Source organism: Gadus chalcogrammus, chromosome 1 (assembly GCF_026213295.1).
Source record: "Gadus chalcogrammus isolate NIFS_2021 chromosome 1, NIFS_Gcha_1.0, whole genome shotgun sequence".
NCBI classification, from domain to species: domain Eukaryota; kingdom Metazoa; phylum Chordata; class Actinopteri; order Gadiformes; family Gadidae; genus Gadus; species Gadus chalcogrammus.
The window spans coordinates 18,485,645-18,511,646 of NC_079412.1; the positions used below are offsets into that span (position 1 = coordinate 18,485,645).

Here is a 26,002-nt window from a genome sequence, read left to right on the forward strand (position 1 = left end):
TTCCCCATCATCAACTCCCCCGAGACGGATGACCAGGTCCAGGTTTGTGTGTGTAATGCTGACGTACACACACCGTAGACGTGAAGGTTCACCCCTCATCTGTTTACACTGCAGAACAAGGACACAGCTGAGCGCCACCGCCGAAGTCTGCACACCGTGGGTACAAGTGTGACCATGCGGCCGCAGCGCTGCTATCCTTACCGTCCACGAAGGGTATAAATAACGACCGTTGACGCGTAGAGAGGACTGTTTCAACAGGGAGTCCGTATCACGCATCCGCCCGCCCGCCCGCCCGCCCCATGCGTGCGTGCCTGGCGCATGCATCCAGTGCGGGCGAAGGGGGAAGAGTCCCGCTGTATTCCCAGGGGATCTCGTTGTTATCATGTACTCGCGAGGCGGATAATGAGGGTCGGCACGCAGCGGCAGATGATCCCACTGAGAGGGGGGCCGGCCTGGGCAACATCACAACACGCACCAGTGGGAACAACACCGGACACTGAGAGGGGCTGGTGGCAAGGGGGCCGCAACACAGAGTCAACACACCGCGGAAGATTCCTCACACCGCCACACACACACACACACACACACACACACACACACACACACACACACACACACACACACACACACACACACACACACACACACACACACACACACACACACACACACACACACACAAACCACTATGGGAAGTTCGTGTCGGGCAGTACGACACGTCTCAGCACCGCATACTCAGATTGACTGAAGTGATAACGAGCCGTTTAAAGCGCCGGGCGGCTCATATTTCTGCTGCAGAGGAGACGAGTGCAAGCATCAGCAGCAGCAGCAGCAGCAGCAGCAGCAGCAGCAGCAGCAGCAGCAGACCAGGCAGAGGGGCATGGTAAGCAGAGGGGGGGGACGGGGCGGACGGGGGTTGTAGGTGGAGCCGGGGCCAGCAGGAATGGAAAGAGGAGCGTGTAAAAAAAATAAGGGGGGAGTGGTCGGCTGGGAGCTCTGTGTACACACCTTGGCATTAATATAGGGGTCAAAGGGCCCGCATCGTTTGGACTCTCTAGGGTCTACAGAGCTCTGGAAGAGGAGGTTGGGGGGGGGGGGGGGGGGGGGGGGAAGAGAGGGTATAAGACAAAGTTTTTGTCTTACACAGTCAGATAAGCCATGAATGAATGAATGAATGATTGTTGCAAAATTAAATCAAACTTAATCAAAACAAACAATAATAGAAATCAATGGGTTAATAATCAAACTGACGTCATGACCAGGCTGGGAGGAATGACCCACGATGATACCCATGCGATAGTCATGCCGACATCACCCACCAAATTGCACATTTTGTAAATTTGGCAGCCAGACATAAATCAATGGCAGACAATGTCATCATCATGGGTCATTTCTCGCCATCCTTAACAAGATGATGCTGGGCTGGTCGGGCAGCAAGCAGCCAGACAATTGATCATAACAGCAACAAAAATAACGGTGTTAAAATGGTTAGGGAAACACAAACGCATCACATCCACATTCGCATGAGAGTCAAGTTAATCATTAGAAAGTCCAGATCCGTCTGGCCAAACTCACGATGCAGGCAGGCCGATGCAGCAGGTGGGCCACACACTCTTTCTACAACTTCTCCTTTCCTTCTGACATGGCTAGATAAATATTTCATAGCCATATCCAGAGCCATACCAGCCATATGGTGGGCTGGAGTGCATGCAGTATTAAGGGATCGTCTGATCACAAGAAATGTGTACATTAAGAACTACTAGTTTCACTCTCGCAGCCTCGCCACTGACATATTCTACTCAGGGAACTGATATGGAATGAATCCATCCTACACATTCGACTTAAAAGTCTAGGAAAACCTCAAAAGTAACCTATAGGACACCATATTTAGTCCTTCTAGTTATTATATGGTCAATCTGGTTGAATAAGGCACCGACATAGTCTAGCCGATGATGGGACAAGGCTATCTGTTGCATGTGACGACAGAATGCAGAACAGGATAAACACACAGACGGACACCCAACCACACACACACACACACACACACACACACACACACACACGGACACACAGACAGACAGACAGACAGCGGCAGGCCCCGCGCGTGGCAGACCTGCTCGTTGAGCTTGGGGTGCGAGGGCCCCTGGTGGATCAGCAGGTTGACGATCTGCTGGTCGCCCTTCCAGGCGGCCAGGTGCAGAGGGTAGCAGCCCTTGTTGTCGGCGATGTTGGTGAAGGCCTCGTTACGGAGTAGCGCCTCAACCACATCACTGTGGGTGGAGGGGGGGGTGGGGGTTACATGATAACAGTACGTTTATTCGATAGACTCCAAATGCTGTTCATTCAGATTCCCTGCAACGATGAACACAGATAAAGACCAAAGTAATGGATAGAGTGGCAGGTGAAACAAACAATGGCAATAAAGGAAGAGAGCCAGAATTGGCAGCCTAATAAATAAATTGCCTAAAATGCGGAAAAGGGGAATAGGTAGTCTTTATAATAAAAGCAAGCGTTTTATTACCCTTTTTTAACTAACTTCTCTAGACAGTAGAACAAACAAATTAATAGCAATGGCCAAGCAGCGAGCCAATCAATAGCTTAACTACCCCAGTGGGACAATTCATAGAGAGGCTGCTGCACTACCCTTAATGCCCTATATAAGGTGCGCCCATAGTGTTAACGCTGAAAACAGAAGGAGACGTTTGTCTGTAGATACAAAATATATACAATAGATTTAATGAGGCAACATGCACTTTAATGGGAATTCAGTTGGCAACCCTCCCAGGAGGCTTTTACAGTACAGTATTTCTCTATAGAAAGTAGTTCACTAAATACAAAGTAAAGAGTTAATATTAAATTAATATCTCCATTGTTTTTTTTCCAATATTTTGCAAACCTGCCTGCGCAATATAGGGATTTCATTTATCAGAATATGATAGGGTAACCCAGCCCGTGCAAACAAACGTTTGCACAGATCCCCCTGTGATTGAAGGGACCACTGTGACCCTAGCTGTAGACCCCTGTGTCAGACGGTGAAGTACCTGTGTCCGTTCAGAGCGGCGTGGTGGAGCGGTGTGTATCCAGTGCTGTCCACACAGTTCACATTGGGACCCCTCCAGATACTGTGGACGGAGGACAGAGAAGCACAAGGACAAATAAGGACACTTTGAGAGCATATTGCACAAGCAAGCATGTGGCCGCGTCTGCAGTAAAACAGAAAACTGACAGTCATAGAGAGGGAGAGATATGGACAAACGGGAAGACAGCCAGACAGACAGACTTGCAGGCCGTTAGACTCGTAAAGGTAGGAGCGGCCGACACTATGCTGATTGCTATCTGAAGTTGAAATGTCTCTCAAGGAGCTGGCGTGCAGCCAAGGAATACATGAGTGCTGTCGCCCGCCATGGTTCTCACAGGTAGAGAGAGAGGCGTGTGTGTTTGTGTGTGTGTGTGTGTGTGTGTGTGTGTGTGTGTGTGTGTGTGTGTGTGTGTGTGTGTGTGTGTGTGTGTGTGTGTGTGTGTGTGTGTGTGTGTGTGTGTGTGTGTGTGTGTGCGTGTGTGTGTGTGTGTGGGACGGCGGAATGAGGAAGAAGGGAACAGCAGCAAACACTGACAGAGGGAAGTCAACAACAGCAGCTTTTTTTAACTTGTTGACTACAAACACCTCGGTCGACCTCAGTCAACACCCACCTGGCCCTTGTATTTAAGAAAATAGATATGGTTCTGCATCAATACACATATCGGTTTTACCACTATAGCCAACCCAGGAGTCACAGCGGAGACATGACACTGTACAGCTGCACTGAACACAAACCATCAAACAGGGCCACTCAGATTTTCTCTAAATCCTCACCGTAAGGCGCCTTTATTTTCTTAATGGCAGGCACTATTTATACAGATATCGTACTGTCTCATTAAAACAGGGGCTACCCTGCATATGTGCTGAATCATCATTAAGCCTATATGTAACCATGGCTGTTCTTTGATACATATGTACCACAGTCTCACAGGGGAAGAAGCCAGCTGCTTGCCGACGCCAAGTGGCGCTGGCATCAAAACTAGGCTGTGCAGTCGGCTTGTTTTTTTTTAATTTGTAAAGAGCAATAGGATGAGCGGGGGGATGCTAGCAAAAGTCAAGGGAGGAAAAACAAATTGAGGCGCGAGGGATAGAGAGAGTAATTAAAAAGGAACGGCCTTAGCTTAGGAAGCGAGCGCCAGGAAAACACACTGAAAGGACTTGAGTTAGCACATCCTAAATAAATCATGTGACCAGTGGATCGCAGCTGTGGTGCATTCAACAGCCAGAAGACTGCAGAAGAGCACCCGGACATACAGGACTGGAGATCCACCATGGATGATGAATGAGGGACCTCTGCTTCAGTGGATCGCTGACCGTAGCCTGAATTTAGTCCACGTAGCTCTTGGACTTATACCTAAAGAACGTTGACCAATAGAAACTTTGGATACTAAAAACACAAATCAATCAGTTGTTGTTTAAAGTAGCCCTGACTTTTGCTTCAATTCTAGGTCAGCCAGAAGTACAACAAAGGGTACAAAAACTCCAACAGCAGCCAAAGCAGGGGATCCTGTGTTTCACACAGAACAAGCGACAGGGAAACAAAAGGCCAGCAGCAGACATGACACACACTGCATATAGCAAGTAGCACGGTCACATTATGCCACAGTCCAACGTAGCGTGACACGTCAGGGAGGCTATGGGGGGCGGGGGAGGATCTCCCCTCGACCCTCCCCTCATAAGCATATTCATTTTTAGTTTGGCCTCAGCATGGATGCCTGGCTTCTCTTTTTTACACCATAATGGCGCTCGGGAACAGCCTGCAATTACACAGTCAGAGCCATCTCATTAAATGAGCGTCTCCTCAATGCCTCAGCCCCTGGAACAATGGGCCTGACATAGCGCAGACACGCACGGCGATGGCACCACCACACTCCTCCTCCTCCTCGTCATCATCGCAGTCCGGGCTTATTTCCTTCCCTCTGCTCCTCAAAGGCGGCCTTCTGTGCAACTCCCAGCCCCAGCCCCAGCCCCAGCCCCAGCCCCAGCCCCAGCCCCAGCCCCAGCCCCAGCCTCACTGGGTGACTCATCCAGCACTGCGTTCATCGGAAGCAGAGGAATGCCAACAAGGAAGTATCGGGTGTTGTGATAGGGCGCTCTGAGAAGACACTGGGGACAGAGATAAGGGGTGGTGGTGTGTATGCGTGAGGGCAGAGGCTTATCGCTTTTTTTTGGTGGGTTCTGAGAAGGCAGCCGATTGGCTCCTCCTAACAGAGCCGGCGGTATAGCCCAGAGGGAGCGGGAACTTGGGGATTTTTTTTTTCACGCGCGTGCCCCCGGTTGAGCACATCACTAGTATTAAAAAAAAAAAAAACACGGACCTCTGCTTGGTGTCCTAGATACATGTTATGTAATGGCTTAAAGCGGAATAAATAAATAGATAAATAAAAAATGTTGAGTGAATCAACATAACCACGAGCCCAGAGTAGAGGCTGTTTCAGCTCAGTCCAACATGGCGCACTCCATCAAGGGGATTCATGGCAGGGGCGTGAGTACAAAACGTGGACTGTTTTGAAGGTATTCTTCAAATGGCATCAATCCTTTTAAGAAAACTTGTTATTCAACACACGGCCAACACGTACCACGAGAAAAAGTGAACTTGATGAAAAAAAAGCCATTCGGCCAATACCCATAGTGCTTCTTGGCACTGGCGGAGGAAATGACAACAGATAACTAACGGCTCTATTTTAGGAAATGGCTTTAAAACCCAGACCGCCATCTCACACAGCCATGGGAGGGAGGAAGAGAACGAGGGGAGAGAGGGAACGAGAGAGAGAGAGAAAGAGAGAGAAAGAATGAGAAAGAAAGAGAGAGAAAGAAAGAGAGAGAGCGAGGGAGAGGAAGAGAGAGAAAGAACGACAGAACGAGAGAAAGAGAGAGAGGAAGAGAGAGCCCCCCCCCCGACAGAGCCCTGGAGTGGGGCTGCATGAGGCTCCACGGCGTTCACCAAGGACCCGGACGCTCTGGGCGCTGATGGCCATGAGTCAGAGCCCAGCAAGCCAGCAGCTCATCCTCTTACTTCTCCCAGCTGAGCAGGGGCAGAGCGGGAGGCTGGGGGTTTAGGAGCCATGGCAGGGCCACGGACAAAACAGTGTTGATTTGGTTTGGGAGGAGGAGGAGCGGGGGCACATTCATGGGAACTGAATGAGGAATTCCTGTTTGAAAGGCTCAGTTAATCCCTAATTTCCCTGAGGGAATATCGGCGGGATGAGGCAGGAGTTTGAAAGAGATTCTGGGGGGCTGTAATTCTGTGTTGTACAAAGCACAGCCAATAAGAGAGCAGGAAGCATATCAGCATTCCTTGGTTTCTGCGTCGTCTGTGCAGGGGTTTATGCAAGTACCCTTGTAACTTGGGCAGACACCCAAGTTGTATTCTTATGCACCCTGCCAACTATTAAGCAGTTTGATCATAAAGAAAAGGGGACAGTGGCTTGAAAAATGGCCACCACACTTTGTTACATAGTAATACATTACCGAGAACAGATAATTAGTCCTCAAGCGGTACACTGACCGGTAACATGATCGATCCTCCATGAATTTGTGAACACATAATAAGCGGCATTTCTTCAAATGTCAAATCAAAAATCGGACAAATTGGAATAAACAGCATTGCAAAAAAATAAAAAAAACATTACCAACAATAATGGGAGCACTATGCAACATTGAGAGTGGATTCTTTGACTAAAGGATGAGGCTGGACATTCCCATTCCTGGCCCCGGAGCAGATGAATCAAGGAAGCCAGGTGAGCCTGCCGCCTCGTGTCAGATGAACCGATGTGTGCTGCGGCCTATTAGAGGTGTGAATGGACTCCCAGGGATCAGTCTGGCCGGGGGGGCGTCCTGCCCAGCGGTGATTGGCACATGGCTGGCTACCGTCAGGGGAACCGGGGCCTAATTATGCGCCCTGCTGGCGGGTGCCGAGACCGGACGCCCTGCTGCCAAGCGGTAGCACAGCGGGACCCTCCAACCCAACCTGGGCTTCCGTCCCCCTAATTTGAGAGAAGGACAACTGAAGTACCTGCCAGGACGTCTCCCTCCTGCTGGCCTTCCTGCCCCCCTCCACCGGGGGGGACGGCTGGGGGGATTGCGCTGAATCAAAAGCATTCACACACACCGAGCGGTGGATGAAGAGCGCAGCTGTTGGCTGACATCCACATTGTCCAAACGGCCGCTGTGTGGACTTACACAACACGTTTGACTCAGCACGGCGAACATGAACGTGACATCCGCGTCTCCTGATAACTTCCAATTGCACACTATGCACTTGACAAGTGTTAGTACTCAACTGGAAACTAAAAACAGAAGAAGGAGCTAGCCAATGTAGACTGAAACTGAATGAAAAATACAATCTTGCATACGTTCATAAAAATTAATGTGTTATAGGAGATATTTGTGGGATGGCTTAACGCACATGGCTGGACTAATGACTATTAAAGGCTTGAGGCTTTCTGGTGTAAAGAGGAACCACTCATTGCCGCAACTTCCCAGAAAGTGTCAACTCTCTGAATTTTGCTTTCACATTAAGCCAAAGAGCAACACATCCTTTTCTTCTTTATATACTGTAAGCATATCCAAGAATAGAAAGGTCAGAAAAAAGGTATATTTGCATTTGGCATCTGCGATGATACATTTGCATCCAAGTCGCTGTGTGTGTGTGTGACGGTGGCAGTTGACTTTCTTTTGGACCGAATCGACCAGACCTGATTAAGCAATTCACAGAGCATCTGCGTTACAGCAGGAGGTCTGAAGACACAGCTTATGCCATGTGCGCTCTAAACGCTCACAGCAGATCCGGATCGTGGCGGATGAAATACATTGGCGACACTGCCACCAAATTGGTGCTAATAAAAAAGAAGGGGTAAGAAAAAAAAAAAGAACAGAACAGTCCCAGAGATAAAGAATAAAAGATGTAAGGGACGGGGATTTTGGGGGTGGGGGGGACAGAAGGGGTGAGGAAAGAGAGGGGGAAAAAAGCTGGTCCTTCCCCGCATGTCCAAAAAGCGGTCCACACTTGTTCTGTCATCCTGTATAGCACATGCCAAGCCCCTCACTTCTCTCACACACACTTTTTCGGTTTAATTGGCGAGCTACTATTTGGCAGCTAAACTCCTGCCTGATGGACAGATGGTTATTTTGAGTCATGCTGACAACCCAGTTCTGATTTTAGAGGGCCTAATTTCTAACTAAACTCACATCATTGGCCTTATTTCATGTTTCAATTTATGATGACCAGTCTCTCCTTGGCAGTCCAGAACACATGACTAGACTGCTGGGTCGACACCCATTACATGGATTACTAGTATCAGGTCTTATCTGGATCCATTGTTATTACTGTTACTATTTTCTTCAATCTCCCCAACCCAAAACTAGGCTTCTTATAAGACATAACTGCCGAGTCGACTACCGCTACATGTAGAAACACACATTATGTCCAGACATGATTTGATCCTGACTGTTTGCTGGCCCTGGCCTGTTGCCAAAATAGGCCCACTTAGTCACCTCCAGTCTAGAATACAAATCCAAATGCACATGCACACGCACACACACACACACACACACTTAAACATTAACTAATGCCCCTTGTCGCTTCAACTTAGCACTTTCACAGTTCCAACAAATAACTAAATAATACGGAGCCTAGCTAGGGCATTAGGCTAACATTGCTTTTTGTGCATGCTAACTTGTAGTGTAGTACCTTAACCCACACCCCCTCCTCCACAGAACATATTTGATGTCTGTCCTCGTTGTGGGGGCAGGCGCCCCAACCCAGCAGGTGGGCTACCAGACTGCCGAGTGCAGAGAGGTTGGAGAGGGGAGAAAGACACCAGCCATCAGCCTATTGGGACGAGGGAGAACTGTCTAGGACTCGAGGCTGCCACGTCAACACAACACCACAAACACAGACATACATGTGTCGGGCTTCGCAGGAATGGGGGGAGACCGGGACAGGGAGAGGGGAGTCGTCACCAGCCATGCCATGAACATTATCCTTCCCATTTCTCATGTTATTTAAAAGCTTTCTGTCAGCTAAGGTGAAAGCAAGGTCAATCCAACACTGCTAAGTTTGTTTATAAGGGGGCTGGTTGGGCGGGGTCGGGGGTTTATATTGTTGTTTGCAGAAAGTCCCCATTTTGTTTGTTTAGACCACAGTAACTTTAAGGGGAGTGGCGGCAATGTATTACAGCAGTTGTGTGCAGTAGCTTAATAGAAAATACCCAATTTCAGCATGCCACTAGACAGGAAAAGATGTATAGGCTCATTTTAATGGAGAGTGACGTTTTGGGAAAGGAAATCGCTTGGATTCAATCTGTTCTTGGCAAAACACTACAAGTAAACAAGGGATGCTGCTGCCTGTGGATGAGGATGTTCGCCTGTAGGTTCTTGCACCCCGCTCATGCCACGGATTCTCTCCGTCCTCAGTCTCACATGTGTTGAATTCCTCCTTACAGGCCGGAAGATCCATATACCCCTGGGTCCTAGAGCCCGCCCCCTCCATTTGCTTTCTCAGTCCACACAAATGGGGGGGTCGTTAACACAACAATGCATAACGTTGTGAGCAGAGCATCTCCAACTCAGATGCTGTTGGAATGCGAACACAGAGGTGTTAGATGGCCTGGCTACCACTGCACTGCAATGGTAGCCAGAAGTTGAGAAGTTGTCTTCTCTTTTTTTCGAGGTCAGAGGTCAACCCCTGATGAATGTTATACACCACCCAGGCGGCTCCGTGCCAACACTGGGTTCACATAGGGTGTTGTCAGAGGCAGCTTGTACTACTGTACACAAAGGGGGCAGGCCCTCACTGCCCAGTACCTCTCAAACACAAGCTGTGGTAGTTCTATTCACATGTTAACTGTTAGGGACGAGTTGAGATTAGCACGCTAAGAATACACAGAAACACAGAGTGACAGGCTGCTGTTAAAAGCCCTGTCCACGGGGGGAACCCTCACCCTTGGTGGGGAAGATCATTGATTACACACAAGCCTGAACACATGTACCGAACAAAGTCAAGCACTAATAAGAGGCAAAACAGTGTTATTCTGCCCTACATTAGTTAATGGTCAATAAACATGGAGGGAGATGTTTTTTCCATCAGGCAGATGTGCAGTGCACTGCGAACGACACAAACTCTGGAAATTGGAAGAAAATGTGGTGATACATATTATAGGCATTTGGTTTATTTAGGATAATAAATATGTTATTATACATATTAAAGTTATGGACGGAGCATGACTCTGTATTCAATTTGTACTCAATTCTCGCAATGATTATTAAACATTAATCCAAAACCGAGAGGATTATGGAACCTCTCAATTAATAAATGTGTCAAAAATGCTCTTCTGTCTAGATGAGCCCTTTGATGAGGTGGCTCCCCTCCCCTTAATTGAGGTTTCAAACCTTCAACAAAAACATCCATGGTAACGCACTGCAGGGGTGTTTGAGGACTGATAGGAATATGAAAAGCTACTCATTACACGCTTTGGGACAAAAGCCAATGCTGTGAATCCAGAGGGGGGGACAACTCTTCATCTGGCTAAGCTCTTAGAGTGTTTGTCCAGAACTCTACGCATTCCTCTGTTCATGTCCCTCCTCAGTGGTGCAGGGCAGCTTTCTCTCCAATGGCCTTGTCCTACCTCCAGCCCCAGCAGCTGGTCGGGTCTGGACGGTCTGAGGCCCAGTAGAGAGCCAGAGAGGAGCTCTTTCCTATGGGCCCTTCCTATGAGCCTTCCCTATGGGCCTTTCCTTCAGCTTGGGAAGAAGGCTCAAGTGCAAACATACTGTTAAGAAGATTTTTCTAGGAGGGTGGGGGAATTCTAACCATGTCCAGCACTGAATATCGGGGTGTCTTGTATTTTCACCAAATAAACAGTTTCGGGAACATAGGTTTGTGTGTTGTGGGTTTCAACGATTGGGACTTATATTCCAAATGTAAAACATTGTGAGGAGAAAATATGTGCCATCTATTCATTTAATATCAAGAACTGTGCTGTTATTGATAGAAAAAACTAACCACCAAAGTAAATTACTGCAACACTGCAGCAACAAAGAACCACTTCCTGCACTGATCGATTGGGAGCCAAGACTATGGCACTCTCCCTGCCTCTCCCTGCCATGCCAAACCTGTTATAAGTGGCTGGAACAAATGTTTAGGGTCCCAGTAGTAAATATGCTGGAGGTTAATGTGCGTCCGTTGCCAACGACCGAGACGCCATAACGCAGCCTCCCTGGGTAGGCAGGCATTCCATGGGGCCAAGCTGTTGTAATGCCTGTGTTCCTAAAGACAACACAAGTCTTGACATGCACCCCATTCCTCACTAGGAACGCCAACAAGCTAGCCCAGTCTCTGTAGCGCTGCTTTTCAACATAAAGATGACGGTGTTTACTCCAAAACACTGAGATCACGGTGTCTCCAGGGGTCCGCTCCTATTCTGTAAAGAAGTCCTTGAATAATGTTTTGAAAGACCTTCTTGTCCTGCTGCCATTCCAGGTCCGCTGTTAGTAACCACAACACACATTTTTACATTTAAAAGCCAGATACAATTTTAGATTGTGAGTTCACCCTTTGCCCATCTGGTAATGAAAAGCAACTAGTCACAGTTGTGATCTATACCACATGCACGTTATTACTTATGCTACCAGTCATCTGAGCAAAACAGAAGGAACTGAAATTTGCTTGTGGAAACCGTCTGATCCAATCTGCTCTAATAGGATTAAAGACGTTTGCTCCACCGCAGTCACCAAACTAGTTTCAGACCAACGTGGTCTGAGGAGAGAGAAAGAATGAATAGAGACAGAGGTCAATAAGTAAAGTGGCATTTCGATTGAACATGCTAAATCAAATGTCCAACGCAATAGCTGCTACCTCCCCGGGCCATTCTGTGGTCAATAACACTGCGTTGTCTCAAAGGGCCCTTGCAGCTAGAGACTGTCCTTATAGACCCCCATGTTCAAACGTAAAGTAGACAAAGTGCTCCAATCAACATCTTATTTTTTTAAGGACGCTCTCCCTAATTATGCTCCAAGACAACTGCTGTCAGACGGTAGACGTCTCCGTGAGCCCACATATCTACCAGATGGGGGGCTTGACTGCATGCCATCAACTCCCTCTGGAATTGGATTTCCGATTATGCGGGTTTGATGTAATTATCTTAAGAACATCGTACTTTCTGCTATGAGTAAAGCAATAATAAATCACCTAGTACAGTAAACGAGCACTTCCATACGAAGGAGGAAAGCAGAAGGGGATGTCAGTGGCTTTTGATGGACATCCATTGTAACTGCACATGACATGGCATGGCATTACAAGCAGGGTTTAAAGGAAACAGCTCATGTATTATTGCCATAAAGGGTTTGAAAAGCCAAAGATGAGTTGGGAGGCTAAAAGCATTTAATCTGCATATAATTAAGTATAAGTAGATTAATAAATATACATGATGAATGAGCATTCTTAAACCACACACATGATCACTGAATTCGACTAGGTTATGTGTGTACCATGTCGTCCTATCCATCCCTCTACTACCCCCCCCCCCCACATCCCCATGGAAAGCAAAAGTATTTTTAAAAAATCTGGTAACCAAATTCACGCAGGAGGTGATTACACACGTATATTGCATACGACTACATCTGAAATATTGAACTAGAATACCAGTGCAAATGCAAGAGTATTCCACACTGCACCTACGTTTGGTGACAGGAATGAGCAGCACCTTGAACACAGTGGGAAAGGATCTTCATCATGTGCCTAGTGTGCACATACCCTAACTTTGCAAGAAGAAATATCATTTTAAAAGAACTATCTCAAAATGGAACGACTTCCACATTTACCAGCGATGGACGGAAACAGACCACAGTATAACATGTGTGAAGTTGTTGTGGATGCATCATGTCAATGGCTTTCAAGATTACGTTTAATCCGACCAAGACCAACACACGGAAGCCCACCGCCCGCTCTCAAAATGTTATCAGACGATGCACCCCTGAATTATTAATACCAGGTCAAAATCAGAGCGAGGACGGTTAAAGAAAAATAACCTAATAAAAAACAACGGCGTTTGAATGGATGGTGAGTAGGCATAAATACAGTAGGACTGGTGAGGGATGGAAGCTAACAAAGAAGCATTGCAATGCCTGTGTATGCGGTAGCATTGGTCAGGTTTTACACTGTTGTTACAATAAGATGCAGTTCCCCGCCAGTAGAATATAAGGCTGTTAACGTGGAAGGATATACAGTGACTGAAATAAAATCACATTTCATGGATCACACGCTTCAGATGACCACATTAGATCAGGTAAGACCAGTGCTGTGCTACAACTGTCTGTGCTGGCCTGGGGTTGCCTTCTCCCATGCATCTGGTTCTCTCTCTTACCTGAGTAAACTAGAGAGCGGGTGAGAGGCGGCACTGTGACCACTGCTGTTCCCACTTCCACCAGTCCCCGATAAGCCACTGCCAGTCCCGGCAGATTGTCGTTTCCCAGATAAAAGCTTCTCTACGGAGGCGAGATTCCCGGTGCGCGCCGCCTCAAGGAGTTCCTGCTCCTTCCCCATCACGGATCGAAAGGGGAATCTGAAGGATCAGGGCAGGAAAAGGGGAGTAAAATTCCTTTGCGATCCCTTCCCAATACTGATCCGAACTTTCCCTCGCAGAAGCAAAATATACGGGAGTCCTTTTCCCGGCTGCTCGGTTGTTTCTATCCGAGCGGCGCTGCTCTCCCGAAGACCCGGGTCCACAGTTGGCGCTCAGGGGAAAGTTTCGTTCAGCACCGCTAAGGAAACTTCCTTTGACCAGTCCCCCCCCCCCCCTGAGTGCAGTCCGTCACTTCCTTGAAACTACCCCTCTCTCTGCGTGATCAAAGCCGGGATAGTCACAACTCCCAGACCCTCACGCCCGAACTGTTTTCCAAAAGAATCGGATGGGCGTAAGCAAGATGGTGCCGGAACCAGTGTTGCCAGATTGGGACAGATGTCTCGCCCAATCTGGCAACAGTGGCCGGAACACATCTCCTCCAATAGGTCCATGCTCCAGACCAGACCGGGACGGAGGGCGGCCGGGCGTATTGTATGCGCATCCAGTGCGTTGACCGGCAGTTTTACTTAGTTGATTCAGTATAAACACATTTGTAATGTTTTTTTAGATCTAGAGTGATATGCATAAACAAGAACCACACTGTCAGATCATTGTGTCCCCTCTCATTGCGAAATCCCAGGAAAATAACTTTAGATAATAATGCTTTTTTTTTTATTATGTCTATGAATAATTATATAGCCTTAGAACGCAGGAGTATGGCTATTGAATCAAATTATTCGAGATTATTTATATATTGAGTATAAATGAATACTACAATATCGAATCGAGGGACACTGTTAAAATTGTCCTCACTTATATGGACAATAAAGTTGCTACAAGGAACCGGAAGTGTGTCTGTTTCAATCCGCAACCATACTGCATCTAGCTAGTGGGTTAAGGTATCTCAATATCCTTAAAATTAACAAGCTACATTACATCTTCATGAATAATTTGCCTGGGATCTGGTATGAAACCCTTTTTATTATGTTTTTAATTGTAGTTATTTAACGTAAGTTGAAAAGATAAGCACTATGGAGAGAGCTGTTAGCTTCAGAGGCGAAGTAGCATAGGCATCGTTGTTGTTGTTGACATTGTTCTAGTTGCAAATGTTGAACATGTTTTCTAGAACAACCTTCCACGTTTGTGTGCATTCAATAAAAAATACAAAAACCGTATTTGGTGGTTAACGAATCAAAACAGCTCTATATTACACGTTGTATTTTAATCGAATGTACAAAATACGTAATACTTGAAGGGGTAATAGCCAGGATACCCTTTGATAAAACATCAGATACAATTTCATCGTATAGGTCTACTGTTACACACACACACTCACACTCACACACACACAATATCATAAAAGACAAAGCAACCAAACGGTCCATTCTGAAAAGATAGTCAGTAGCCAGAGCCCTGCAGTGGGAGACACGTAAGGTTTTTAGTCACAAGTAAGTGTGATGGATGTTCTCTTGTCTGCAAACTCCAATTTAATTTATAATACATAGAGGAGATAATAGATCACTATCAGTTAGTGAATAGACTCAAAGGACTTCACAAGTGTGTAAAAGTTTTAATGTGTAATTGGGGATATGGGTTTTCTCAGTTTTGGTGGCAGTGGCCAGAATCTCGGCTGCAGGATTTAGCACATGTCCTGGACAGAGTTGCATGTAGCCTATGTCATAGTAAAGAAACATGCTGAAAGGAATGGTATTGATTACTTACTGCACTTACTTAATTTGGTTTATATTTCTTAGCTGGGGAAAAGTGCTTGAATTACCATAAGGGTTGTGTACAGGCTTCAATCAAATGTAGTTGATAAAGGAAAGTTGTCAAACAGATTTTTTTTTATATACACACTAAGGACTCTAATACACCTAGTAATGTCATGGAGGCTACATGATCAGGGTCATAGGAAGTACTTCTGTTTGATAATTAGTGGGTTCGTTGTCATCTCTTGATGGATATCCTTTTGGGGAACTTTTTCCATTCATATTTGTGCAGAGAATGGCAGACCCAGCGAGGATAAAACCAGAGATCCCCAAGGCAACGTCTTCAGGCAAAGATGAACAGAGCAGACCAGAGGACACAGAACGCGCATCTACCTCAGGAAGTGGCAGCAATGAAACCAAAGACTCTGCCGGCCAATTGAAGCCAAAAGAGGAGAAAGATGTGAGCCACCGTGCTGCATACAACCTCTTCATGAATGACACATTAATGAGACTCGATCATTTTTGGTGTTTGTGATTGAAGCAGACCTTCTATTAAGCTTGTAATAAGGGTTACTTCCTTAATATATACAGGAAATGTTCCTGTGTAATAACCTTTCAAATGTTTTCACACAGCTGATTATTTTCCTGTTTTCTCTTTCAATATTATGTTTACCGTACTCAATGTCCGTCATGTTTCCTATTTAAAAGGAATCGGCAGCAGGAGATGACGAAGAGGAAGGAACGTCGGGCGAGCCTAACAGCAAAAGAATGAAAGTAGAACCGGAGAAGAAGAAGGAAAGAAAGTGTCCGAAAGTGGATGAGGATGAAATTCAGAAGATGCAGTAAGCTTGAAATTCCCCACATCTAAACACCAGTTAAAATGACTGCTGTGTGATCCCAGGAGTCCCTTATTCACGTGCTGCCCTGCGGTGCTGTGTTTTTCTTGACAGAGTTCTGGTGTCCTCCTTCTCCGAGGAGCAGCTGAACCGATATGAGATGTACAGACGCTCGGCCTTCCCCAAGGCCGCCATCAAGAGGGTGAGGGGTTTCATCCTTCCCCGTCCTCAAAGATACACAAATGCATGTTGTTCGATTGTTATCAAATTTTGTACTGTTTTTTTTTTTGTTTCTTAGTTAATTCAGTCCATAACAGGATCATCAGTGTCTCAGAATGTAGTGATCGCCATGTCTGGAATTTCCAAGGTCTTTGCTGGAGAAATAGTGGAGGAAGGTGAGTGGCATACATTAAAAAGGGTTCATTGCAGTTAGGGTCTTCATTTTAAACCTAAGTTTGATAATGATAGTCGATGTATAGTAGGGCTTTTACATCAAGACATCACATCGCAGTGACCAACCCTATAGGAGCATTGGATGTTTGTAATTATGTTGGTAGTCATGTATTTTTGGTCATTGTTTAGTAATTCATCATAAAATTATTTGCATTATGGGCCATGGGGAGACATTGAGTTTGAAACTGCCAAAGCGTTTCTCATGTGAGGGGGCAATGTTTTCATTAGTCTAGATAACGATATATTTGTATATATTTAGGATTTAACAAGACTTCAGCTCTCTCCCTCTCAATATGGTGTGGTATTAGAGTGTCTGCAAAAAAAATCCCATGATGCATTCTGGTGTACAAACTCTGTAGTGATTCCCTTTCCTCTTCCCCCTCCTCCCAGCCCTGGATGTTTGTGAGAAGTGGGGGGACACGCCCCCACTGCAGCCCAAGCACATGAGAGAGGCCGTGAGGAGGCTCAAGACCCGGGAACAGGTCCCCAACACAAAGCACAAGAACATCCTCTTCCACTGAGTCGCTCCTCCGACAGACATTTATGGACTCGTCATCTTTTTTCTAAAACGTTCAACTACAACGAGATGTGGCCAACCCCAGCAGGAAACCATGGTCACCTATATCTGCGGAGTTAGGCAAAGACTAACAGCAAGACAAACGGCAACAACAGATTCAAGATTCAACGTTTACTAATGTGAAAGTGCTGATTTTAAAATTCCTTTCATTTTTTTTTTTATTCCCTATCCTGTTCCTGTAACATGCTTATAAGGTTGCTTCTGTTACAATCAGACAGATGTGTCACATTGCTTGTAAATGTAGCCTCGTGTTTAAATGTAGACAAAAACATCTGCATGTAGTGACAGTTGGTTTGCCACATTAAAAGTATTTCAATTAATTCAGTTTCAAGGCTTGCATTCATCCGTTTACTTCCCATGAAAAAGAAGTAGTCACAATGTTTTGATTGCTATAACAATATCTATAGTATTGCATCATATAAACCCATATTTCCAAACCGTTATAAAATACTTGCATTGATCTGGAATAATTGTGACCCAACTATATTGCGAAATGTAAAACAACATCAATATTTTAGTGTATACAAATTAAATACACCTTTAAATGTTTAACAAATCCCCCAAATTACAGTACAGTAACGAGTTATTTATTATTTTCAGTTTTTCACACGGCTTTGGTTCACAGAACCAATTTCTTAGATCTAATTAGGTGATAATACAAAATCCATTGTAAATATTTCAGAACAAATAACAAAATACATACGGTATTTTACAGATGGCGGAAGGTACTTATCACAGGACAATCTTTTTTAAAGGTGATTCACATTAAAAGTGCAATTTGCAGTGAATGTGCCACAAGTGCAAAAAAATCTACAAGGCATTAAGCACAAAACAAAATGTTCTATGCATGCATCACCACTCAAACATTTGTAAATTAATCATAGGGAGAGAACAAGGCACAACATGGGAAGTCATTGTTCTCAGCGATTCCTTCTGTTTTGCTTGGACCATAAGACGGTACCAGTAATGAACACACCACCGTCTCAGCCCAGCCAGAAGCAACTTTGGCTCTGAGGCCTTGACGTTTGAGGTAGGAGAATTTTAGGATTACGTTCCAAATGAGACATTGAATCACATTTAATTCTCACCACTGTACCCTCGTCTACAAGGCCATGCAAAATGTAAACGTCAAAAGAAAAGAAATATGAATTTAGAGGTGTCGTCTCCTTTAGTTTTTTCCTCTCATCGTGTTTTGCAGAACTGTCCGTCATCAGGGTTTGGTTAAACCACTCTTCTATTGCTGAAGTATTTTACATTCCAGAGTTTTTAAACTCATACCACACCATGTAAAAGCTGCTAAGGTGGGATGCTGTTTCAAATCCGCACCACCAGGGGTCTCTCAAGTACCTAGTAAGTAAGAAACAAACGGTGCAAAATAGTGGCTGGTTTCGGAATGAGTCTTTTTTTTTACAAATGAATAAGGATAAAAAATAAAAAATAATGCCCAGTAAAGAAGCCTGCACCGTAGCTTTGACAGCTTAACACTGAAGGTAAACATAAATGTCATTTCGTATGGTTACACTAACTTTAGACAATGCTCAAACTAAAGCAACAAAAACATGAATAGAAAAACCAACTAACCATTCATTGACTGAACAAACTTAGGCGACACAATTACAAACTAGAAAAGAAAAAGGAACTGGCACAATTTTAACAAACACTGTGGGCAGGGAGACATTGAAATTCATCTCAACGTTATGTTTTGATTGATATGGCTCCAACACTTTGCCTTGTACAATCAGACAGAAAGAGGGGCCTGTTCATCTTGCTGCTCACATAAAACCACACAACAGTACATGGTTATGCTACAAAGAGGCTTAAACTAGCTCCAGTAGAATAGCTGGCCTGATTCCTTCCAGGCCACTCAAGGTGACGAAGGTTATCTGTTTATTTAGGGTCCTATTACCGTATTTTCCGGACTATAAGTCGCGGTTTTTTTGTAGTTTGGCTTGCCCTGCGACTTATATTTCGAAGCGACTTATATGCCAAAATTGTGCGTACATAATCTTCGGCCGCAAGATGGCACCGTCATTCATTAGGCCTACAACTGAACGCTGCAAGCCTACTGCACCACCGAATAAATTATATTCTCGTCGTCATCGTCCTCAATGTCCTCCGGTTCAACCAAAGCTACCCCAGCCTTAGCTGCAATGTTGTACAACATAGCTGTCACACATATCACAGCGCATGACTTGGCCGGCGAAAACTGGAGCCATCCGCTGGACTTGTGAGCGCAACTTCCACCTCCCGATCGTGCGCTCAGGTTTAGGACCGCGGCGCATACCCGTCCGGTGGAATCCCGGTGTCACTGAATTCGGTATACTCTCAACTACGAGTGGGACCGACACACCTATATTGCTATTGCAATTTTATTCAGTCTCTCCAGACTAAACGTTCTTGTTTAAATGTTTAAAAATAAATGCGACTTATACACCGATGCGACGTATATATGTTTTTTTCCTCGTCATGGAGCATTTTTTGACTGATGCGACTAATACTCGGGAGCGACGTATAGTCCGGAAAATACGGTAGCTTGAATATTGTTAACAAATGCCACTAATATTTTGTATTTTCAAAACAAAATGATACTGGGCCACGACTTAAGAATGAATCCCTGTGAAGAAAAAATACTAAGGTTGACATTTTTCTCTCCCATATAAAGCAGTTATCTTTTCTTTCTTCTTTTTTTTTACCATTAATTGAACATTACATGAACACCCACTTCAGAAGTAGTGTCCACCTCTGGTGATTATGAGTATTTATATATTATTACCTTGTTTTAGTACCTTGAATAAAAAGTCCATTAGACATATGGATCTGCTCTACCTAAGGAATTACGGTTAATACTTAAAAAAAAGAAAAGGTGACGTTATTGTTATTGCCATAATTTACAATGTCTTTCTCCTGCTCACAATATACCCTGGTGAGCTATTCTAGTGCTGTAGAATTTCATCAACGTCAAGCTTTAAAACAGGTCACTGAGTCTTCCCACTGCTCTGGCCTGCAGAATCTCAGCACTGTCATACACAGTCAATCCTCACCTCCTTTAAGGTGCATTGTCCCTCTCTTGATGACATTTAAAAGGGAGAATCCAATGTAAAGAAGACACTGCACACAAACAGTGGTTTGTTTACTCTCCCTCTACCTCTCCGTTGCACAACACAAACGCTACATTCGCTAACACAGAAAACACTGGGCGAGTGAGCAGGTGAAAAACACTGTACGACGCTGCCAGTGAACGGCGGTCGACAGCCGGCCCGGCTGCAACTCTGTGCTTAAGAGAGACTCTCGGTAAACAGGCCGATTAATGATACATGAGGCCTTTCACCAAGCAAGACTGCAAGTCATGGACGACACGATGAACTGGTAGACGGACCGCTCTCGGGCAGCTTCTTAGTGCATGTAACAGATTTTGGCATTGTGTTTGTTGCTGAACTAAACTAATCTACACTTAAATAACAACATTTGAAGTGGGAAATGGGCTCAACACCATTTTGCGCTTGCATGCTCCATTAACGACCACTGAATCCACGTATACGACATACTGTGCACATCGACATAGTCCAAAGAATGGTGGAAATGCTGAGGCGCTCGTTTCCCGTTGGTTTAGCTTGTTCTGGTTGCCACTGCGTGCCACTCATCTCAGGAGCATTGGAACAAAACAAGTCAGATTCACATTTTCCCATCTTTTTCCGTCTCTGTTAATAAAGGGCTTCCATCACCTTGTGGAATCGGTCCCTCCGGTCCAGGATTGGTCCACCACAGCAGGTGAAGAGGTCTTACCCCATGGAGCCAAACAGGGCCTACAGGCTAAACATGGGGTCATACTTTTTGAGTTCCAGGAGGAGCACGTCTCTGTCGCAGAGGGCTTGGGTGAGGGCGGCCTGGGCCCCAGAAAGCTGGGATTCCAGGGTCTCAGGACCCTGCAACAAACAGACACCCTGGTTAGTTCCGAAACCAACCAACACATGTAAATAGGCAGATGGGAAGCAATGGGGAGGCTGACCTCCTGCAACCTGTCTAATCCAATTCATTTAACAACCCGCAGGCTATTAGGTCAATCTGCAGTGTGTTAGTGTCATTGTTGACACTGCAAAGAAACGGGGCAGAGTTAATAGAGTCACAATTCTCCCTCAATTCAAACGTTGGAGAAGGTCTTTTCAGATACGCCCGGGAACCATTACCAGACGTTTTTGTTCAAATATTTAACAAAAAGGCAGAAATACTAAATCAAAGCAGGAAGATGTTTAATACATATAGCAAGATATCTTATAAAAGTAGCATGTATGATGAATCTCAGAATGCGTACGTGATTTGCCACCCTTTATGCATGCCATAGATTACATTCAATATGTTTGTGTGTGACAGATCATCTTTGGTGCGGGCTCACACATCACAATCTTCTGGCCGCTCGTGGCCTGTGTAAATGAAGCTTGTCATGTGAGGAGTGTGGAGGATGAGTGCTAATGAATGCTAATGAATGCTAATGAATGTCTCGGGCGGTCAGGCCTGCTCCTACCTCCGGCTGACACTGGCGAGCGTGATTTTCCAGACACACCGCAGACATCCTGGCTGCAGCCTCTCTGGGGCATTTTCCTTCACCAGCTGCAATGGAAAACAATGGAAACCTCACATTTGCTTCCCCTTTGAGAACTTTGAAAGTCTTCACTTTTGAATCTTTGACAATTGTCATTTAGGATTCATGTAGGGATGTCCGATATTGGCTTTTTTGCCGATATCCGATATGCGATATTGTCCAATTCTAAATTTTCGATTCCGATATCAGCCGATACCGATGTCGATATTTGGGTTATTTTTCCTCAAACCTAATTTAGGTAACATTACATATCTCCTGTTGTGGAATTAACACAACATGCTTAATGTTATTGTGATGCCCCACTGGATGCATTCTTGAATGCAACAAGGCTTTCCAAATGTTAACATTGTCTGTGCAAAATAAGAAAAATACTTCAACTTAATTTAAGGGAAAAGTGCCATGTTTATTTTTATTTTTTTAATGGTCTCAGACAACAGTTTGGATTACACTCTCCCTGAGATAATCTTGACAATGCCCACAACAAATAGGGCAAACTTGACTTCACAAATGATAAAACATTGTACCTGAACAACTATGTGCAGTATGTTTCTTTAACTAAAACTCAATAACCTTAATTGAATAAATGCACAAATATGAGTCAATTACAATGTGCACTGTACTGCACAATTTTTAAAACATTTATTTGAGCTATAAAAAAAAAAAAAACGGTTTTAAGGCAAAAAAAATCCGATACCGATATTGACAGATATTACATTTTTACGCTAATATCGGGCCGATAATATCGGTGGGCCGATAATATCGGACATCTCTAGATTCATGTGATATATTATAACTAGGGCTGTCAATTTAACGTGTAAATTTCGATTAATTAATCACAGACAAAATAACGCGTTAAAAAATTTAACACAGATTAATCGCGCTTCTATAGTGCCCTTTGACCCGGTGCGTAATTTGCGTTGAAACAAAATAGAGGCAGACGAGAAGACGCTGCTCGGCCCCGTGAACGGAAAATTCAAGTTTGTACAACTCCCAGACGGAACTGTAGATAGCAACACCGTTATCTGCAATATCTGTAGTAAGGAATTTTCCTATCACCTGAGTTCATCAACCCTTAAATATCACCACAACGCAAAACATTTGGTAGCAAGCTCGCAGGTACGAGCTGCCACAGCCCCTGAAGCTGGCGCTAGCAGACTGAGACTGTAAAGTCTATTATGTCTATTATTCATTGAATCCCCCATCTGCCATAATTTACTTGAATTAAATTATTTTGAAATACCTTCTCGGAAAAATTTAAGCATGCGATTAATTTAGATTAATTAATCACAGAGCCTGAAATTAATTAGATGATTTTTTTTAATCGCTTGACAGCCCTAATTATAACATCATAACTTGGAACCAGTGTCTCCTGCTGAGCACCACTAACAACACCACTAACAAGGGTCACCTTTGAGCCTTAAGAACCCGTCCTCCGTGCGCTCCAGCAGCACCTGGTCCAGGATGACCGTGGCGGGGACGGACTGGGGGGCGGTAGGGTAGATCCTGGGTCCGTCGTCCTGGAAACAAGGGCAATAGAGTACAACTATATCAGGAGGGTCTCATGTGCAATATTAAAATGAAACAAGTCATTGTAAAGTCAAATTGATATTTACCCTTAGCCGACATTTGTACTGCACGTGTTTCTTAATAAACTAGTAGTTGGACTAAGGGATTCACTGATGACTCTTTCTTCCATGTGTGATAATATTTTACCGTGAAATAAAGGTCAGAATTGTTTTACTCCACAAATTTCGGCTGATCAATCAAGGATCAAATGTTTAACGATCGGTGTATCCCGAGTGCAACTACTAGTTTAGAATACCAGTCAAGTACTAGTAAATAGAGACAAACAGATAGCACAAGGTACAATCTCACTTCAGGGAAGTCCCACTGACACATGCGCCTGGCCGAACCCCTGTGGACGGCCCCGGCCTCGCCACCCACCGTCAGTGTGACCGCCACGTTGCTCAGGTGCACCCTCATGGGCTGGCTCTCCCCGCCCAGCTCGTCCTCCAGGAAGGGCCCCAGGTTGGCCATGGTGGAGGCCAGCAGCCCCACCTGGCAGTCCTTCACGCCCACCTCCAGGCAGCCCGCCGCCTCGGTCAGGGTGGCCCGCAGGCACACCGCCGCACACTGCCGCTTGGACGGAGCCTCCGGTGGTTTAGGGGCTGACGGGGGGGGAGAGAGGGAGAGTGAGTGGGCGGGGTCTAGGGTGGAGGTAGGCTGATTTGGCACAAGTGAGGGTGCAATTCTTGGCCTGACAATCACTGCTTTGTATCCACAAACAGTGATTGTTTCGTTAGAATTTAATTGAATCTTAAACGACACTTCACTTACTACACTCACTGACATGGTTTGAAAAAAGTGTGGCTCCACTCTAACCACACAAACTCAGACTCTGTAGAGCCGTGAGGTTACGTGAGGAAGCGTCTTTTCTAAAAAAGGGACGGTGTATTCACAGAAATCACAGAAATATGATGTTATATTGAGCACACAATGTCTACCATATGAAACCAATACCAAACCCAGACCCTACTTATGTAAAATCAATGTCACACGTGCATTTGGCCCCTTTAGTCACTGACAGTGTGTCAATGAAAAGGCCTTTACGTAGCCCAACATGGATGCCATCGTCAGTGTTTACCTTGTGTGAGACCGTAGAGCAGGTCGGACACCTTGATGTTGCCCATCTGAACGGGGCTGAGGCTATGGACCTCCAGGGCAACAAGCTGGGCCTCTCCCTTCACCTCCACCGTCCCCGACACCCCACTCAGCACCAGCAACAGCACAGACGCCTGCAACGACCAGCCGAGCACCGGCGTCAAGGACATAGCACTACAGGGTGTACCACTGGAGGCGTCTATCTGCTAATACCACAATTACCAAGAAGGTTTGTACATTAGTTACTTTAATCGATAAGTATAATGTGTTTGGATCTACTTAAATCGGCTGATATTCTCGCCTTACATTTTTTGCATCGTCAAGGAAACATCTGATTGATATTAAGCCTGGATTTGTAGCACATTGATTCAGTATTGGGTGAATCAAGTGTACTGCTATTGAAAAACAATGCAACCCCTTGGATTGTTATTGACCAATGAGAATCAAGTAATTGACAATGCTGTGGTATAACAATAAAATAATTAATCAAATCCCCAACCAAGCCCCATTATCCTGATTAGCATGGTTGTTAGGGTTAAACATATGCATGTGCCCCAGCCCCCACGCACCGTGTCTTCGCTCATGTCCTCAGTGCTCAGGGACAGGGAGCTGCTGAGGTCCGCCATGGACCCCCCCTCCAGCCCCGGGGCAGGGCTGCCCCGGCTGCCCACCGGGATGCTGCTGGGACGCATGGCCTCCAGACCCGACTCTGGTCAATGAAGGGAAGGAGGGCGTGTCAACAATATAGGTGAACTCTTGATTCATTCATAAATAAAAACACAAAATTATAATTTTTTTCTTTTCACCAGCCAAAGAGGAAAGATCTCCAGACCAAACCATGGTTTGAACAAATATGCCAGAATTTTCTTTGAAATGTAAAATTGTCATAACTATCCGCCATTGGCTGGTTGCAATGTGGACGGTAAGGTGTGATCAATGAAAATAAACGCACCCGAGTCCATGAGGACCACAAAGTCCATGGTGTCGCTGGTCACCGAGAGGCGGTCGTCGGGCAGGCCGCTGTCCAGCATGGAGCTGTCCAGCATGGAGCTGTCCAGGGAGCTCTGGGAGGCAGAGTTCCTCATGGAGAGGAGGTGCAGGCTGCCCGCCGGCGAGGGAGAGGAAGAATTCTCGGAATGTAGGGCCAGCTCCCTGCGCGCACACGCACACACACACACACACACACACACACACACACACACACACACACACACACACACAGTTCTAATGAAGAATGTGTGACCAAAAAAAAACTAACAACAAACATGGTGCACAGCAGGGGAGACGCTCGGCCACCAAAGTGTGACCCATCTATTTATCCATCCTCCATCCAGCTACTCACTTTGCCTGCGGGGAGAACAGCTTGCTCATGCCCGAGCCGCGGCTCAGCATGCTGAAGGCGTCCTTGGTGATGGAGAAGGCCCCTTTGGTCAGGTCCAGAGAGGCACAGAGGGCGTCCTTGGTCGCGTCCTTGGTGACGCTGAGGGCGCTGGACAGCTCTCCCTCCAGGCTGAAGGAGGACGGCTCG

General features: G+C 45.6%; 3 protein-coding genes across 5 annotated transcripts in view; 1 reads left to right on the top strand and 2 right to left on the bottom strand.

Moving 5' to 3' along the window:
* LOC130385396 (ankyrin repeat and SAM domain-containing protein 1A-like) overlaps window positions 1-13,975 on the bottom strand; it is a 65,581-nt gene extending 51,606 nt beyond the window's left edge. The window contains exons 1-4 of one of the 2 annotated variants that reach the window (XM_056593897.1): window positions 13,444-13,975; window positions 3,042-3,122; window positions 2,114-2,270; window positions 1,009-1,071 (exon numbers count right to left, since the gene is read on the bottom strand). In XM_056593897.1, the coding sequence (XP_056449872.1) occupies window positions 1,009-1,071; window positions 2,114-2,270; window positions 3,042-3,122; window positions 13,444-13,622 (480 nt within the window). In that variant the 5' untranslated portion in view covers window positions 13,623-13,975. The remainder of the gene's footprint in view (window positions 1-1,008; window positions 1,072-2,113; window positions 2,271-3,041; window positions 3,123-13,443) is intronic. The other variant, XM_056593904.1, reaches the window with a different exon arrangement.
* A 509-nt stretch (window positions 13,976-14,484) lies between these two features.
* Window positions 14,485-17,536, top strand: taf11 (TAF11 RNA polymerase II, TATA box binding protein (TBP)-associated factor). 2 transcript variants are annotated; one of them, XM_056593955.1, is made up of 6 exons: window positions 14,485-14,606; window positions 15,643-15,810; window positions 16,059-16,192; window positions 16,301-16,388; window positions 16,485-16,581; window positions 17,030-17,536. In XM_056593955.1, exons 2-6 carry the CDS (start codon window positions 15,646-15,648, stop codon window positions 17,158-17,160), a joined length of 615 nt encoding a protein of 204 aa, XP_056449930.1. In that variant the 5' UTR covers window positions 14,485-14,606; window positions 15,643-15,645; the 3' UTR covers window positions 17,161-17,536. The 2 variants fall into 2 exon arrangements, with proteins under 2 accessions (XP_056449930.1, XP_056449934.1); XM_056593959.1 differs by having other exon boundaries at window positions 14,485-14,540.
* bltp3a (bridge-like lipid transfer protein family member 3A) overlaps window positions 16,060-26,002 on the bottom strand; it is a 24,210-nt gene continuing 14,267 nt past the window's right edge. The window contains exons 14-21 of the mRNA XM_056593936.1: window positions 25,817-26,002; window positions 25,427-25,626; window positions 25,044-25,183; window positions 24,458-24,608; window positions 23,758-23,981; window positions 23,222-23,330; window positions 21,736-21,821; window positions 16,060-21,139 (exon numbers count right to left, since the gene is read on the bottom strand). The exon at window positions 25,817-26,002 is cut by the window's right edge and continues 1,070 nt beyond it. Of these exons, the coding sequence (XP_056449911.1) occupies window positions 21,020-21,139; window positions 21,736-21,821; window positions 23,222-23,330; window positions 23,758-23,981; window positions 24,458-24,608; window positions 25,044-25,183; window positions 25,427-25,626; window positions 25,817-26,002 (1,216 nt within the window). The 3' untranslated portion in view covers window positions 16,060-21,019. The remainder of the gene's footprint in view (window positions 21,140-21,735; window positions 21,822-23,221; window positions 23,331-23,757; window positions 23,982-24,457; window positions 24,609-25,043; window positions 25,184-25,426; window positions 25,627-25,816) is intronic.